At 42.4% G+C, this 18,114-nt stretch overlaps 1 protein-coding gene across 8 annotated transcripts in view; it reads left to right on the top strand.

Moving 5' to 3' along the window:
- The window catches only part of Ebf1 (EBF transcription factor 1), a 388,236-nt gene that overhangs the window by 240,379 nt on the left and 129,743 nt on the right, over window positions 1-18,114 (top strand). For all 8 annotated transcript variants that reach the window (XM_052196588.1, XM_052196587.1, XM_052196585.1 and 5 more), the window contains one exon: window positions 9,181-9,262. In XM_052196588.1, coding sequence (XP_052052548.1) covers window positions 9,181-9,262 — 82 coding nt within the window. The remainder of the gene's footprint in view (window positions 1-9,180; window positions 9,263-18,114) is intronic.

Genomic DNA, 18,114 nt, shown 5'->3' with positions numbered 1-18,114 from the left:
AACACATTGAGAGTTTTAAGCCACAGACTCCACGAAAGTTAGCAGAATGGCCTGTAGAATTTTGGAGAGAAGAGAGCCATTGTCTTCTATTGGTAATGTGGCCTTTTATCCCTTTGGGTTCCAGGTAAATGTTTTAAGAACAATGACAGGCTTAACTTAGAGATAATATGTTGAACTTTGATGTCAAGACACTATTAAGCAGGACACTTAAGGACACCAACGGAGCTCTTGCATGAATTATGCATGTATGAAACTAATAAATGGTCACAGACCGTGAGATGGATAGCTCTTAACTATGCTTGTTCGAATTAAATGGCAAATCTTAGCACACAGAGACTTTGAGAGAACCACTTATCATTTTTATTTCCGCTGTTACCTATTGCACAATGGAGAAACCTTCTCCAGGCTCAGGGGTGAATGATATGCACTTTGATTTTTACAACACTAAAATTGTCTGTTTCCTCCACGGGAGGATTGTATACACATGGAAAGTTCAAAACTGCAGAAGGGGGGAAAAAGAGACAAATCAACCCCGTGTTATGATTGAAAATTAGCTGCCATTAATATTTATGTTCAATTTAAGTCAGGCATTCATTTGGTGCTTTTCAAACACAGCAGTCCTGGGTGCTGTGGGAACCGGAAGTTCTCCTTAAGAAGTACCACAGAAGCAACTGTAGTTACTTCAAGGAGGACCCAGCAAGATGCATTTGTAGTAGGGAACAACAATGTGACTAATTCTGCAGACAGTGTTAGGGAAGGTTCATGCAGCCCATTTATACTGTAGCTGAAAGACAAGCAGAAGTGTGGGAAGCTGAGATGGTGTGGGAATGGAGAAGATACCTCACACCCAGGGATGCGGTGAGGGGAGGAAGGGGGCATCATGTTCAGGGCACAAGGATGCAACTTGATGTGGCTGAAGCAAAGGATGATGGGAAGAGAAGAATAAGGGAGCAGCACACCTGGAAATGTTCACTATGCACACTGTAAAGCACTTTAAGATTTGCTGATCTGGCCCCTACCTAACAGCCGCAGCGGATTAATAGTTCATTTACAGGTGTTCAGCTTTCCTTGGCCCAATTGCTCAGATATGTTGCCCTAAGAGCCAAAGATTTTCCTGGAGAATCAAACTTTTCTTTTGGAGAAAAACTTGGAACTGAAATCAGTAGGCTCTTAATAGCAACTGGCACCCGGGAGAATCCAGCGTACCCTGCATTCTCAGGAAGTGAGCACGTGTGTGTAGAGTGAATGAATATGTGTAGAGTGAATAAAGTTTTATAAGTGTGGAAAAGCATGGTAAGCTAAGAGCCCACGGAAAGCTGAGTGTTTCTGTTACTGTGGACTGGAACTTCTTAATCCCCCCATGGCATCTGTCACCACCACAGAAGAGAGTCATAGTGAAACTATCTGAGGCCTTCAAAGGGGCAAGTGGAATGCGAACATCAGATTCTAAATGAATGGGCTTCACAGTTTTAAATACGCACATATTGAGCAGTGGGGATGGTAAAGCCTTTCGTTTTCCACCTGTGGCTTTCTGTCTGCATGAAAGACTTTCAAAGGCAGCGACTGTGAATGTATAATGATGTATAGTCAAACTAAACCCTTAAGATGATGTTCGCTGACTTCCTCCAAAGATACCCAGGCTATCTTGGTTTTGCTTTGGCCTTAATTCTCTGTTTTGCTACGGTTAAATGGTTAAATATTCCAGTCTTTTCAGCAGGGTTAAAATGTGTTTGAGGGGGGAGGTCACACAGAAAGTGGTCAGGAGCAAACTTGAAACGGATTAGAATTGGTAATTAGGATGCCTTGAATTCAAAGTACGGGAATTTCTTATGTTGTTTTTAGCGCTAATTTTAGTTAACCTGGTGATGGTGAGGTGTATTGTCAGAATATGGTCCATGAACTACATTCCCATTATAAAATAATAAGATATGTGTTTGAATCTGTAATATATTTTAATTAGCAATTTCCATGACATTCAATATAGTATCTGTAAAATGAGAATAGACACAGAACTCCACAGTCCTTTGAAGGAGTAGCAACTAAGAAAGAGGCAAAGCACACAGCTTCACAAATGGTCTTGTGCCCACATTTTTAAACTGGTAAGATAAAATACTGAGGCTCCCCCATCTCACCCTGTATGTCTGACTCTCTGGAAGCCATCACTGAGGCAGCAAGTAAGCAAGAAAGTATATCTTTTCCATCCTGGGTAATACTCTACAATAGTAACCCAGAAGTCCAAGGCTTAACACTGCTGAAAGCTATTCAACATATGCAGATGCCCTGTTTCCAAGAATCACCAGTAGACCATGCTCTGTGCAACAGAAAGAATCTATAATAGATGTTACCTATCTCCTTCACTTGGTCCCAAGAAGGCCAAGCAAATACTAGGTTTTGTTATCTGTGATACTCCTTCTATCAAACCATATACACTGATTTCAAACATGCTCCGAGGGCCGATTTGAACCTCTCTGGAAAGAAAGCCTTGGTACTTGGGAGCGCTGTCAGAGGGCTTCTCTAAAGGGTATCTGCTTCTCTGTCATGCAAGGCCTTTCAGGCTTGGGATCCTATCACTCTTTCTTACTTCATGGTCATTGAATCCTGCCAGGAGAATCAGTTGGACTGGGTCAGCAGAAGTCAGTGTTAAGCCTTAAGCCACAGCCCCCCAACACCCCCATTATGAGACACTCTTTTCCCTGGGATCCTTGACTATCCTGATGCTTTTTCCTATATTTGTCAGATTTGGTCCTAGCATAAGGACTTTATTTGCAATGGGTCCTTCTCCTTTAAACTATTTTTAAGTTCTTTAATCCACTGCTGTGATATTCCAACACCCACCTCTTTAAGTTTTTGCCACTAATTATGTCCTCTCACCAAAGCCAAATTCTGAGCTGAGGTAATGAATCCTTTTCAAGGTGATCATGTTTTTCTCTTTAGGCGGCACACACTTTCCAGAAATGCCCAAGATCTGGGAAGCATCTGCCAGGGAAGGTAAACTTATTGAAGTCAGTGGCCAATAATAGGGGAAGCCTTGTGTTCTCCCCTCTGGGACCCACGAGATCGTGTCATGGCTTAATTTCAGTTTCTCTTCCACTGTGGGGAGCAAAAAGTCTTCATGACTTCGGGTGTGTGAGCTCCCTCATGTTCTCCTCCTTTCCTTTCTGGCCTCTGTATGTCACAGGCAGGACTGTGAGGACTAAGTCAGACAGGTCTTCGGTTACTATTGGGGCTCGTTCTAGAAAAGGTTGGTCCTTTCTCAGGTTAGCCTCCTGGCCTGCCCTTGTGGCCTCCCTGGGATCTTGGCTGACTTCTGGGTATCATGTTTTCTCATGGATGAACTGTACCCTACAGCGTAGTCTGTGAATTAGAAGCCAGGAAGTTTTCTTTGACCTTGAAAACAGAGTTTTCTCTTTCTGTTTTGACCTGTTCTGCTTTCACTGCAGCTGTTTCCCATGGTGCTGGGGTGGGACTCGAGCTTCCTTCCTCACCGAGTGTTGAGACATTTGAGAGCTACCACGAGGGCATTTCTTAGACAGCTTCAAGCAGCCCGGGTTGTCTTGGATAAGGGCAGGTGCTATATACATTTATATATATATTCAATTTGGGAGAATCTTAGTATTCCTGGAAATATTTCCTTGGTAATTTCGTGGCAGCCTGACACCAAAACAAGATCAATGGATGGAGGTAAAGGTGATAGGGCAGTCTGTGACTCCAGAAAGGTCCTTCCAATTACAAGGTCTTTCCCTGTTCTCCCTCCAGATTCTGGGTGGGGAGTAGCTTGAACATCACCTAGAAGGGACCCCACATTTGTTTCTACACAGCTGTTTCTTGTATCAGGTCAGAGTGCGTCCGTGGGTACTGAATACCACTGGGAAGGGCCGTCTGCCACCGCACCATCTGCACACATAAGTCAGGGGAATTTGCAGAGGGTCTGAGGCTGAGAACTGGGATTTTATGTCTCCGTTCAGTTGTGCTTTGACACTTTCCCCCAAGACTGCGTGTGATGAGCACAGCTGCAGGCAAACAAACGTGATTTTTCAGACTTTGTGTGGGGGAGAGGTAAAAACTCAACCTGTTCCGTCCAGATCCAGGGCCCTTGCTTTGCATAACAATTAAGGCGAGGCTGGCTGTGGCCTGAAAGTTTTACTACCAAGTGCCCTTCAGTTCAGACTAGCTGGAGTTGTCCATTATTTAAGCCCCGGCAGTGTTCTGCTTTTGGAAAAGCTGCCGTGCTCTTCTCGCCTTCCCTTGGTGATGGACCCATTTCTTGTTTTCCTTCTGCATGTCATTTGATGAAGTCTGCAGTGCTTACCGGGTACCCAGGGCTTCACTGATTTTCTTAGTCTGCGCTACGCCAGCGAAATGATACTTTTCATATCTGAAACTATTAGCATCTCTTCGTCCAGGCAGCATGCCCCTGCTCCTGATAACCGACAGCGGCGAGAATTAGTGCTTCCTCTGTGCTCGGTTTCAGCACCCTTTAAATGCTTACAGATTTTCTAAAACACGTTCTGATGGTTTCTCCATTTTACAAATGATGAAACTGAGGCACAGAGAGATTGCATCCATTTGGTGAAGAGCACACATTTAAGCTAAGCAATAAAAAGTGACATGTCCGATCAAAGCCACCCAGTTGCATGAGAGGAAAAGGCTTACAATTCCCACGCTTTGTTGACATCACTCAGGATCACAGACTTACCTATAGGTAATTCTTGACCTATGCTTGTCTTATCTACGTCAAAACTGTCTTGTTCAGGATACTTCGTGACTGTCTTTATTGACAGCTTTGACTTGTGTTTAAAGCAGGCTCTAGATTCTGTTCTGTAAACCACTATTTACTAAATCCTACTTTTTTTTTTTTAAGTCCCGTGGCCTCCATTATGTATCTGGAGACATGGGATAGTGTTTGTTCATTTTTTCATACCCTCATGTAGGAGTCTGATTATGTTGCTTCAGTGATTTTCTTTCTACAACCCACTACTTTTTTTTGGCCACCCATACTATGCTAGTTACGTGAATGCAAGGCAGATAACAGAAGCAATTGCTTGGCGAACTAAGAATGTATATTACCGAATCAACCAATATGTTCTATAATACGTGTTTGTTTCAGTTACCTCCATAATGAACCAATGTCCTACATCAGGCTCGTTCATGAATGAGCCTACACCGGACTCTGATAGGATGTCACTTCCGGTTTTATGACTGTCCCTTTCTTGATGGAAGTCTAGAAAGGCAAAAGTTCACATGCTTGAGTGCTGGCCTCTTGTTGGACTGGGGTTTGTGGAGCTGGTAGCACACAGATCAGAGGTCTATCAGCACACAGTAGGATGCAGAGAAGGCTCTCAGAGCTCCTGGGAGCTGCAAGGGAATCACCTTGCCCTCTGACCTTCATTTTTCTCACCTGGGAAATGGGGAGGTTAGGGCGAGGGACGGTTTCACGTCAGTTTTAAAGTCCTCCTGTGGTCTGAGCTGTGGACACGACTCACAAGGAAGAACACTTGCTGTACACTCCATTTGCCCAAGAAATGACAGCAGATCTATTGGATCCGCTTCAAAGTTTGGCCATTGCTGTCCATGGAACTGAAATCCCAGAACTGTGCAGGGAGCAGACCAGAGGGTTCCTGGTGCCACCTTTCTAGTGGAAAAAAATATCAAGCTTCAAGGTACCATAAGAGACCTTGTCTCAGAGGAATAAGGTGGAGTGCAGTTGAACAGGACACTACACATCATTGGGTGCATGTATGGATGTGTGTACCTGCATACACATATGTGCATAAATCACATACGACACCCACACTTACAATACACACATGCCACACACATTCAATTCCTGTAATTCATGAAAAGTGGGTATCACGGCTAGCTCTTATAGGCAATCTATAATACTAGTTTTGAACTCTATGTCCCTTATTTTTGTTGAGTCTCTGTGTGTTGTGTTCCAGATGAGTTAGTTCCTTCCTGGCATGCCGATCTTAAAGGATTTCAGTGGGGGATTTGGGGAGACCTTGGGAACCATAAATGCTTTGGATAATAACCCAGTGAAAGACGTATTAAATAATAATGACGTTGCTCCTGTGGAAAGTTAGCTGAAAGGTGTTGGGTTTCCCACCACCTCGTCATGCCACCCCTCCAAAAAAAGAGCAAAGTTAAAAAGAGAGTTTGATCTCGGACTTTAGGGAAGTCCTCGGAACTCTGTGGTGTCAATAGCCGCTTTGTCCCGCTGAGGGTCAGGTTCCCACAGTTGGGGTAGGGCAACCGTGCTCTTCCCCCTGACGTTTTATCAAACACACAGAATGTGGCAGTTCTTTAGACAAACATATGGTTTTGTGTTACAATCGCTTCCACTTGGTTAAAAGCTCCTTCGAGTCGCGGATCCTCTCTGTGGGGGCAGCTGACACTAGACACACATGCCCCCAAGTTAACGGATGCCTTATATGTTTACTTGAGTAAATCATCCTCCTAGTTTGTGTGTCCTGCATCTGAGTCAGTCTCACTGAGGGTATTTTTAACTCTGCCTTACTCCTTTGAGCTCCTTTTAGGAAGTGTGATCCAAAAGGGTCAGATACTTGGCCTGTACTTAGGGGAAAACTTTGAAAGAATTCCTATGGTCTTGGCCTGGGACTTGCTTTCCCTAAAAGAATTGGCCCTTCACAGCATCTTTGCCACATAAGGGCTTGTGTGAGGCCCCAGGCACCAGTTGACGGCTGTCTTACCCATGACAGATGGTCAAGACTTCAATTTCAGCAAGTGATCCGCTGCTGAGGGGGTAGGCAGGGGATTCTGCTAGCAGGCCAAGTGGCAGGGCAGCTTAGGGTAAGAGCGATCTGGTGTGTGCTCGGCATAGCTCTATCGGCAATCCGGTGTGTGCCCAGCATGGCTTTAAAGGTGATCCAGTGTGTGCTCTGCATAGATTTTGTGCTAACGATGAGCTGCTGACAGGCGCCGAGGCAGAAGATCCCTGGCTCCCTTGATGTTTTTCTCTCTGGCAAAGCCAGTGTCCTGTTTGCCTTGTCTTTCAAAACCCATTTTGGCACCAGATGGAACCGCTCACGGTGGCTAGCAGTTGTCTGAGCTCAGGATGCCAGAGGGTGTGCTGACAGCTCCTTCTAACACAACCTGAATCTGGCTGTCAGGCCTGGGCTCAAATGGCTTAAACACGTACAGGCGGCAAGTATTACCAACCACAGGGAGACAGGCAGGGGGGCCCACGGGAGGGAGACTGGCAGTGAGAGCCCTCCCCAGCTTGTTGTTGCCTTGGGTGGGAGATGAGAATCCTGTGGTTCCCCTAGTATATATTGCTATAGTTTGAATGTGAATCCCATACTGGGAACTTTTATAAAAGCCATGGCTTTTATACCTCAATGCATCATACAACCCCACACAAAATTTCATTGTCGTTAGAATGGAGAGCATCCCTCTCTGGACCCTGGGATGGTTTTCATATCTGCTCTTCTAAGTACAGAACCCAGCTCCGACAGTAAGAGGAGCTCATCACCACTGCCTTTAGCATAGTTGATAATCTATGAAATTACAGATTATCTGATAGTCTGAAAGCCACATGGACTGGTTGGCTCACCTTTCAAGGCTCAGAGGAACAGGACAGTGTAAGTGCCCCTTTGAGCGAGGACTGATTGACTGAGTGACTGGAAAACTAACATGCTCAGTGGCAGAGCTGTTCTGGGCATGGAGGAGGCCCAGGGTGGATTCTGTTATGCACAGCTGGACTTCAGCAGTCTTCTGTGAGTCATTCATCCTAGACAGGAGGTCGATAAGCTTTGGCCTCTGTGGAGAGGCCCTGGAAGTAGGGGTGAACCATTATCAGAGGCCGTCTCATTGATGGGCTTTGGGGGTTGTGTCATGCTAAATGACTTCATTTAAGAAGACTCTTACACTGTTAAGTCTTATCATTTTGTTTGAAAAAGTCATTGTTTCTCTTCAATGCTCCTACATATTCCCTCCCGTTCTAAGAGAGTTATTGTTATTGTGTACCTAGAAGCTGTTTGAATGTGGTGTGTCTTCATGCAGTGCCTTGATGACAGGATCATTGCTGACAGACATTGTACTCAAAACTAAATTCAGATGGACACCTCATGGAATGCTAGTTTCGCAAAAGTTATTGATATTGACTTGACAGTTTTATTCTGGTGTGGCCCCAACGTGGGGCAAAAACTAAAGACAAGGGTATTTCTAGAAGAATTTCATTGACCAGTATTGTAATGCATTCCATAGAGAAATCTTGGCTCCAAAAGTATAAGAGTATGTAGAAAAGAGATGGACGTAAAAATCCTCTATTACTCCCAAATAGAAAACAGATGGAGGGGTTTAACTGAGGGCGACCAGTATGAATATCCTAGTGCAAGCTTTCTGTGCCTTCTTTCCATTATGGGCTTGTATAACTGCAGTAGTTACTTAGTGGGACCAAGTCCTGCATCCCACACATCAGGGCATTTTCAACAACTAAAATAGATTCACCAATTTAAGTGGGATTTCTTTAATCAATGGAGACTGTCATCATCTTTACAAAACAGCAGCAGCAACAACTACAACCAAGCAAAACCTGTGGCTCTCTCTCTAGAACTCATTCAAAAACTAAGGTGTGTAGAGAGGCAGGAAGGTCCAAGCTCACTCACAAATAGCTTTTGTGTAAGGCACATATCTGAGAAAAATGGTGTGACGGTATTGAAGAAGTTGGAAGGCTTTAGTTATATCACTCCTTCTACCGCTCCCAGGGCTGCTAATTTGAACATTTTATTTGGAGATGTTAAGATTTAAAGTATTTGCAATCTCCTTGTATTTATCTAGTGTACACTTTGCCGTTCATCATCCGTGAACTTATAACACTTAAATTATGTTATGCTTGGGGACCATGGGAATTCTCAATTAGATCCATTTGGAACCCATGTTAAATTATGATGAAGACCTGTTCTCTGAATAAAAACACACCCTTGGGGGCTTTTGCTTCTTTTGTGAGATCTGCTGGCAGTTCATTTCATAGAAAAAAAATGCACCCTTGGATGCAATATCAGGACTTGTGCCTCAAATATAATACAGATTCGAATACCACTCTTGAGTTTTGCAAGAGATACAGGAAGAAAAGAGGATGTGTAACCCGGAAGTGATTTCTGACTCTTGACTGCCTTGTTGGGATTGAAACACTGACCGTGATCCCTTGTTTCTCCACAGATTCTTCCTGAAGTTTTTCCTTAAATGCAACCAAAATTGCCTAAAGAATGCAGGAAACCCACGTGACATGCGGAGATTCCAGGTGGGTCCCTCTCGCTTTTCTTATATCTTAATCATGACTTGAATGTGAAAAAATGATGGGAAAACTGTTTTATTTTTTATTTTTTTTGGGCAGAAGGCATAGGGTATAATTATTTTTCTAGAGGTAAAGAGCAGGTGAGGCCACTGGTCCCCAGGCATCTGCAATCTGGGAGTTGTTTTTGTTAGACAAAAATTGGGACTGTACCACCTGCGCCTACTGATGAAGGCAGCTGTGTCCTTGGAGCCTCATCCTGGCTTCCTGTGTGGACTCACGTGATGAGACAGTCACAGATTAAGTCAATTACACAGAAACGATGGCTTTATTTGCTAGATGTTTCTAAGTACAACTTTGCTGAGGAAGAATACCAGGAAGTGACACCAGGAAGCCCATTCTCTGTTCTGCCTTTTAATCTTAGCAGCTGCTAGTACCAACTACAGGTTATAAGGACCCCCAAGAAGCAGGACTTCTCTATTCTGCTTCAGGAATGTTCCTGTACCCAACAGGTACATTTTACTAAATGTACCCCAGATCCGCCACCGTTTAAAGCATACTAACCTGATAGAATATGCTAAAAAGCCGAAAACCTAGAAGCAAACGGAGTGACGTCTCAAGCACGGGAGTTTTAAGGATGCTAGACATAATACTACTGCAGCTTCACTCATTGAGAGTCCCCTAGGACCTTGTTAAAGTCCTGATTGAGATGGGGCTAGGGTGGGGCTGGAATTCTAACAAGCTCCCAGGTGATGTAGAACCAGGAAACAGATCGCAAGCAGCAAAGTTAAGTCCCTGCCCCACGTTGCTCCCCATCTCATTTTATGGGTAAGGCATTTGCCCTGTCAACGTTGATGTGTGCTTGCACAACCTGTCAGAGAGACAGCTTGCTGTTGAAAGTTCGCTCCTACGCCCGTTTAGTCAGCTCAAAGTGCAGGCTTCAGTGCATGAGCTCCACAAGGTGCTGGATAAATTTCAGCTGCAGGATCTCTGAGGGGAAATAAGGAAGAGATTCTGAGCATTGATTGTGGATGTCAATATCATAGTCTTCAAAATGAATTAAAAAAAAAAAGGAAGTGAGACTTATTAGTCTCATTAAAGAATAAATCCAGTGGAAGGATGATATCGTCTCCTGAGATCTTAGAGAATTTCTATAAAATCATGTTAACCTTACCACATTTAGTCTTATAGAGCTGAATTTGGAGAATCCAATAAAGTTTTAGTTTCTTAGAAACTTTTCCTGGCCAGCTCCTGCCTTCAAGTGGTGATGCTACTATTTTCAAAGTGTCTTTTTCAGCTTATGCTATTTGATAGCTTGCCATGGTTTTCAGATGTATGTTTCTTTTGGTCAAGTTTGGGTTAGGAACAAAGATATACAGGTGTGAAAGAATTTGTGTGTAATAATCATGTCTCATGACTTTGCCAGTATCTATACTGTATCCCTCAGGGCAGTAGAATTTGATGGACTTTGGTGATACTGGGGGTTGGTGCTTGAAGAATATTTATGTAGAGTTTTACATGACCTGCTGGTGAGTCTTAGAAATATAGCACTGAGGGAAGACAGAAAGTCATTTCAGTATATTCTTTTTGAGCATAGGAAAAAAGGCCACCATTTGTTTATAAGATAGTGTTTTATAAATGATAAAGTTCAGCTTTTAGGGAAAATTCTAGGGATGAATTTAATTAAGCCCTTAATTTAGTCTAGAACTTCTCAACTTGGGCATAGTGAATCTCTCTCTCTCTCTCTCTCTCTCTCTCTCTCTCTCTCTCTCTCTCTCCATGTGTGTTCTTTGCATTATAGGATGATCACTTATATCACAGTAATGGAAGAGCAGTAGAGAATAGCCCATTTCCCTTTACATGACTAATGAAGAGTCTCTAGACATTATTAGATACCATTGGTAGTAAGAAGAGAGATAAATGGCCCCGGATGGAAAGCTACTGGTTCTTCCCTACACTTGATGACCTTTGACTAAGTTCATGGTGACAATGTTGGTGCTGTAGTAACTGCATCCATTGATTAGGAATAATTGCCTTCCTACCCAAGGTCTATACTGACCTTTAAATACGCATGACTGATATGAATCCTGGTAGTGCTTTTCCTTTTTTGACCCTCAAAGAAATTCTTGATAGGAAGTGCTTTCTCTAAAGGAATAAACTATCTTGGCCACCAGGGACACAAGCTCTGGATTAAGAGAAATTGTATCTTTATCAACCAGGACAAACTTCTTATTGGCTTTTGGGTTCAGCCTACTATGTTTCTATCACCCACTCTGAACAGTGAGAGCTGTGGCCTGGAGGTCTTTGAAACCTGGTTCACGGGTTCAGTTTAGCTTTCTAGATACTTGGTTGAACCCCCACACTCAACTCAGGGTCCCCTCATTTATTTTTTTTCTCTTCTTGTCAAACTGGTTTCTCCTCCTTTCTTCTCTGCAGCTGTTTACTTCTGGCTAACTTTGTTAGTTTCTGGTAGATGATTATTTATACCAGTATCTGTATTCAGTTAATTCTGTATTCATATGTGTAGATGCTTTGTCCGCCTTTACATATATCCATGGACATCACTGTTGATGATGATGATAATGATGATGAAGAAGAAGAAGTGTTTATTTACTGAGTGCTTATTTCATGAAAGGTATAGCATGAAATGTTTTAAGTAAATTATAGCTATTGTCAGAGCATCTCTATTAAAAACATGTGGATTAAAATATGGATCTCTATTAAAAAATATGGATTATTCCTATTTCAGCAAGAAAATGTGAGCTTAGATCAGTAAAGGAGTTCTCTCAAAATTATACTCACGTCAAGTAGAGGTTCAAAGTCATACGCTGTGACTTGGATATTATCTGATGCTTTGGGACAACAAAGAACTTACCCAGAGTCTGTTGCTAGGTACTTGGTGAGGCAACATCCAAAAATCCAAAGTGACACCCCAGGAATAACTGATAGAATCACAGGCTAGCTTAGAAAAGTCTTCCCGAAGAGACTTCATGCATGTGGTTGCAACCCAACCCCAGTTCATGAAACAGGTGAGCTACAACCCTGAGTAGTTCCTATTATTGGGGAAATTTGGAAATGCAGCAACTATGTGAGCATAACTCTCTCCACCAATGGAAATTTGGACCAATTCTCCAGGATAAGAAAAGCCCCCTTTTTACATTGCAATGGAGTGGGGCCACCCTCAGAGATCTAGAGGATCTTGAATCTGAGGTTACGAAATCTTAGGATCTCAGAATCCAAAAAAGTAAGGGTGTGTACAAATGCACACTCATGTTCCTGATGTTAACTGAAGGCTCCTTACAAACAAGGGATAGTTTTGTCTCTTGTTTTCATAGCAGAGATATTGAGACTCTGGTTTTATGCACTTTTTATGTCCCTGTTGTTCATGAGAAGGACTGAAAAGGTCTCTTTGGTATGGATAACTCTGATCCACTCTTTGAATATAAGAAATACTGAAAGGCCAACTTCCAGACCGTATTGATGGATGCATCCTTCATGGCCCAAGAGATGGCATTCATCAGCTGTCCCTCATGTGGCTTCTCTTTTGTCTCTTTTGAATGTTTCCCTGGTCAGTCCTATCTTCACACAGCCCAGCTACTTCATGTCTCCTCAGAAGAACAATCAGAAACCCATGTAGGTGACCCAGGAAGACATAAGAAAAGTTGTTGATCTCCTGACATGTGAAGACATTCTGTCAGGCTGGCTTAGCCTCACAGTGACTGGGCTTCTGGTGTGTAAACAGAGACTTCTTAATTACACAGATCATGTCAATTAGTGTGACCTGAGTGTTCTCAAAAAATTCATCACTTTCTGAAAAGCTTAGGGAGTGTGGCATAAGCCTTGTAGAAAACCTAGTTCAATTTTTTTCTTTTTTCTTTTTTTTTAAAATAATGGATGTTTTCTTTTTGAAATCCCTAGGCTGTAGTTAAGGAAGCATACCTGCTTAAATACAACAGTGGATACAGACTTCATTTAGTTGTGGTGGGTGTGGGGGAAGGGCAATGCAATGAGAGGGGGGCAAATTGGGGCTAGAAACAGCTCACGACACGGGGAGCAATTCAGTGTGACTAAATGAGCCCATTTCTCTAGCTTGACAGTAAAAAGATGCTAATGTTAAGGGACCACGTTAAAGCCATGTCACAGTCTGGCTTTTAAGTGACAGGAGCCAGACAATTCAAGGTTCAGATTTAAATCCTGAGCCCCCTCTTTGCTTGTTGGGACTGGCAGATGAGAGCAGTGAAGGAGGAACAAGAATTGGGCTCAAGCTGTCACCATCATAGAAACCACAAGACCCAGAGACTGAAGTAAAATATAAATTTCCAAATTCATCTTCTCCCTTCAGCAAAGTTCTCTGATAGGCGATAACTCTGCATCTGTCTAAAAATGCTAGATCTGTGACAACAGCATATATGAATATAGATGTAAGATAAAGTCTCTCATTCATGTGTGTAAGCACTCAGCAGTATTTATTAGAGTGCCAGGTGGTGAGTCTATAACGACGAATGCAAAAGATAGAGCCTCCACTGTAATGAAACTGATATTTTGGTTGGGGGTTATTTTAGGGCAAGAGTAGCTCTTGTAACATATAGATCAAGTAATATATCCTGGCTCACATGTAGACCAAAGAATTTCTAATGGCTCACATATATTAGCTACATGCTGGTGTTCATGCTTTGAAGAATATATTCCCCCCTCCCTAATTTTTTAGAGTCTGCTTATCTTTATGGAGCTAGAAGAGGAGTGGGGGTTGCATAAAGATAGCTTGCGATGTCTTTATATTCTTGGCTTAGAAAAAGCCCTTGTCAAACCTACTCGTTTTCTATTGGCTAGTAGCCAGTCACATGGCCAGTGTGGGGAGGTTTGCCAATGCCCAGTGATAAACCAGGAAGGAGAGAAAGTGAGTGTGTAAGGAATGAGTTTCCATTAGCTGTCATGATAAGGATAAATAGTTATAAATAATTGGAACGTATGGTTACCACCATAAAGACAATGAATCAGGATATTATGGCAGAGAGAGGGGGAAAAATGAACCGAATTAGAGGTAACATCCTACCTTGAAGCATGAGATCAGGGATGGTAGTATTGAAGGTCAGAGCTTGGTCCCAGAAGTACTACAGTCAGTTCTTCACATCCATGCATTCTCCTTCTTCAGATTCAACTACCTGTAGGTGGCAAATATTTGAACAACCCTGCATATGTGTCGAATATGTATAAAATTCTTTTGGTCATCATTCACCAAATGCACATATGCCTAGTATCCAATAGTCTAAGTAGAAATCCTTTAACTATATGGCATAATATAATGCTAACACAAAATATTGTCATTTTAAAGGATCTTTGCATTCTTGTGTGTGTGTGTGTGTGTGTGTGTTTGTGTGTGTAGCAACATGTACCAAGAGATGACTACGTTACATCATTCTTGGAAAAGTCAGACAAGGGCCCTGAGCTGAGCAAACAACTAGAACAAACTCATTTTATCCTGTCTAAACATTCTTCCTTCACTTAGTCATTTGGATAGGGGATAAAGGAAATCATTAGGTTATTTATCTCAGACTTCTAACCAAAAAAAAAAAAAAGTATTTTTCTTTTCAAAACTGATTTGACACAGGTTATGGCATGAAAGGGCAAGTTTTTAAAAGTGAATCATAAAATGGAGAAGTTTGTGTTTTGCTTCAAAAAGCCATGGTCTCTTCAAATCAATATTTTATATGCTGTGATTATAACATTTATAAAATACATGCAGAAGCAGAGTGCTTATAAGTCACTTATCAACGAAGAAAGCACTCTCCTCTTTTGTCCTCCCTACCCTGCACTCCCTCTCCCACTTGTCTCCACTGACAAACAACCCATCTTACAATTAAATTCTTTCTCAACAGCACTCTAGGAGTCTGATCCATCTCCCCCTCCCCTTCCCATGCAGAATAATTCCAAGATGTACCTTGCTGATTAATTATACTGAAAGCAACTCTAGTGATAGCTTCAGAAAACAAGATTAATTCATGAAACATGGTCAAGTGTGGGGAGTCTTCAACCTGGTCTGTGAAATTATCCCAGCTCACTGGGCCAGCTGTATCTTGGCATATGCCTTGTTCTGAGCCTTGGCAGACAGTACGCATCACTGAGAAGGGATCCTTGGGGATGGGGTTTGATGAGAGCTGGATGTGCACTTAGCAGAAGTAGTTCTCCATTAAGTATGGCTGCCTTAGAAGAAAATGGAAATGCAAACAAAAGTAGCTTTGAAGTGTTTGGATTGACCAGTGACCGCCTATGGCTGTTTGTTCTGGGAGTGGATATTGGTATAAGGAATTATGGACTAAAGCTATTCTCCTTTTTATTTTTTTTAAAGATTTATTTATTTATTATATGTAAGTACACTGTAGCTGTCATCAGACATACCAGAAGAGGGAGTCAGATCTCATTACAGATGGTTAGGACCCACCATGTGGTTGCTGGGGATTGAACTCAGGACCTCTGGAAGAGCAGTCAGTACTCTTAACCACTGAGCCATCTCTCCAGCCCGGCTATTCTGCTTTTTAACTTGGAATTTAAAAAGGCTCTTGCTATTCTTCTGCTACAGGCCTAGTTGATCCTTTAACTTCTCTCTCTTCTGATGTTAGGTACTAAGCTAGTAGGAACTAAGATCTCTCTTTAAAAAATTAGCCTGCACTTTGTATATTGCTACTTCTCTAGCATATGCAATAATATCTGACATTCAGCACACACAAGGGAGATTCAGCTCATTCCTATGATTGGTGTGTCTGTGGTTACACACTGGTAAGGGATGGGTGTGGATATCTGATAAAGACTGTCCAATCCTGGGATCCTAGCTGTTGACCAGAGCTACCTTTGCCTGTGCAGCATTTCTGCATAAACATGTCAAGTTTAAGTCCACAGAAAGTGCCTGACCTTTCTCTCTGTTTACCTCAAGGAGTAAATAACCAGTGACGTTCTAGCCACACCATCAGAAGTCATCAAGAGGCATCTATACCTCCTGTGTGAGGAATGAGGTTTAGCACATTCTCATCTCAGAAGCCAGGAAGGGCAGGAGCTGATCTGGTCTCCCCAGGTTTCCACCTCCTTCTGCACAGATGGGAAGTATCTGCTTCTGTCTTCCGCTCCACAGAGAAGATAGCTTTGCCCTGAGCCTCCAGCCTGATTTAATTCAGTTAGCCCCTCTCTGCCTCCAGGAGTTCCACTCTGTTTCATCCTGGAGGTTCACACGTCCTCCATAATTTTTAATGACTTATTTGGGATCTCTCAACCAGATAGAAACTAGCAATCAGGCACATTTCTGAGAATATCTCATTTCTTATCAGTCAAGGATATTATAAAGGACGAAGTTAATGAAGACCTAACTGCTGCAGACCGTTTTTTACGTAAATAATATTTAAGCTGTCACCAGGCACCTCAAAACCACCCATTTGCATTGGAAGAAACCAGCAGGAAAGGCACACAGGTAGACTCAAGTCACGAATCCACACCGTTGTGAGTGAGAACCCATTGAAAAGCTGAACACTTTGCTTCAGGCTCACCCACGCTTATAATTTGTCCTCTGGTTTTGAGGTCACTCAGAAATACCCCAGTATTGCCCAGATGCGCAGTGTTGTAACTATAGAGGCTCTATTACCATTTTTCCATAGGAATCTCTGTGATGACATTACTTTTCAGTCTGACGGTATTTATGGAAAAAGAATCATACTCCCTACTTTAAAACAATTCAAATGTAAAATTGTCAGTTCAGAGATGCTCACAGGTGTGGTGGCATAAGCAGCTGTTCCATACCGTGTTGACACCCCTTCAGAAAAAAGTAAAGTTAGCAAATAGTTGTATGCAGCCTTATTTTCAGTTTACTATTTTATTTATGATTATGGGCTGGAGTGGGTGTGTATATTCACTCCACAGAGCTCCACTCTTGCTCCACGGAGCAGGAACCTGTGGAGGCTGGAGACATTAGATTCCCCTGGAGCTGCAGCTGTAGATACTAGGAACCAAACTTGGGTTCTCTGCAAGGTCAGTATATGATCTTAACAGCTGAACCTCTTTTCTACCCTAATGCAGCCTCATTTTGGATGTGTTGGGCCATTGCTTGCTGCAGCATTGCTCCCCTTTGCTATGCCTGAGAACTCTCAGCCAGAAGCCACTAGTGTTTTTGAGTCTCTTTGTGATTCCACTGTTTGCCAGACCTGCTCAGAAGTAGTCTGAGCTTTGAAGAACATCAGACTCTTTTTGTACAATAATTTAAGGTTTGCAAAATAATGACTCCGGAATGGAAGTCCTTATTTGTAGTCATAACATCATTGCCTTGGTTGGCTTCCCTATAGAATGATACATTGGTTGTAGAGGGTCAATGCCAGGTTACCAACAATAACTAAAGCCCGAGGTTATGGCAGGTTTCTCTTTGCATTGTAAGTTCCAGAGACTAGAGCGAACAAAGCAAAGCTATGTATCCAGCAATACACTATTATACAAAATTGTCTCACTGCCCTAAAATTCTGTCCTCTACCAATTGATTCATGCCTCCCTTACCCTAGTCCTGGCATGCACTGATTTTTTTTTTTTTACAGTCTCCATAGTTCTGCTTTTTTCAGAATGTCATTCATTTGGAATCATACAGTACATAGCCTCTTCAGATTGGCGTTTCTCCCCCATTTAGTAATATGCATTTAAGATTCCTCCATGCCCTTTTGTGGTTTGACAGCTCATTTCTTTTTATCACTAAATGATATGCCACTGTATGGATTACTAGTTTGTTTATCCATTCACCCTTTGAAGGACATTTTGGTTGCTGATGTCTTATATTTAGTTGAATTTTTTTATGTAATTGTAGAGGCACACACAGTTGGTATAAGTAGCATTGAGAG

The sequence above is a fragment of the Apodemus sylvaticus genome, chromosome 10, assembly GCF_947179515.1.
Source record: "Apodemus sylvaticus chromosome 10, mApoSyl1.1, whole genome shotgun sequence".
Classification (NCBI taxonomy): domain Eukaryota; kingdom Metazoa; phylum Chordata; class Mammalia; order Rodentia; family Muridae; genus Apodemus; species Apodemus sylvaticus.
The sequence above is the reverse complement of the archived record's forward strand: the minus strand, read 5'-3'. Positions and strand labels throughout refer to the sequence as shown.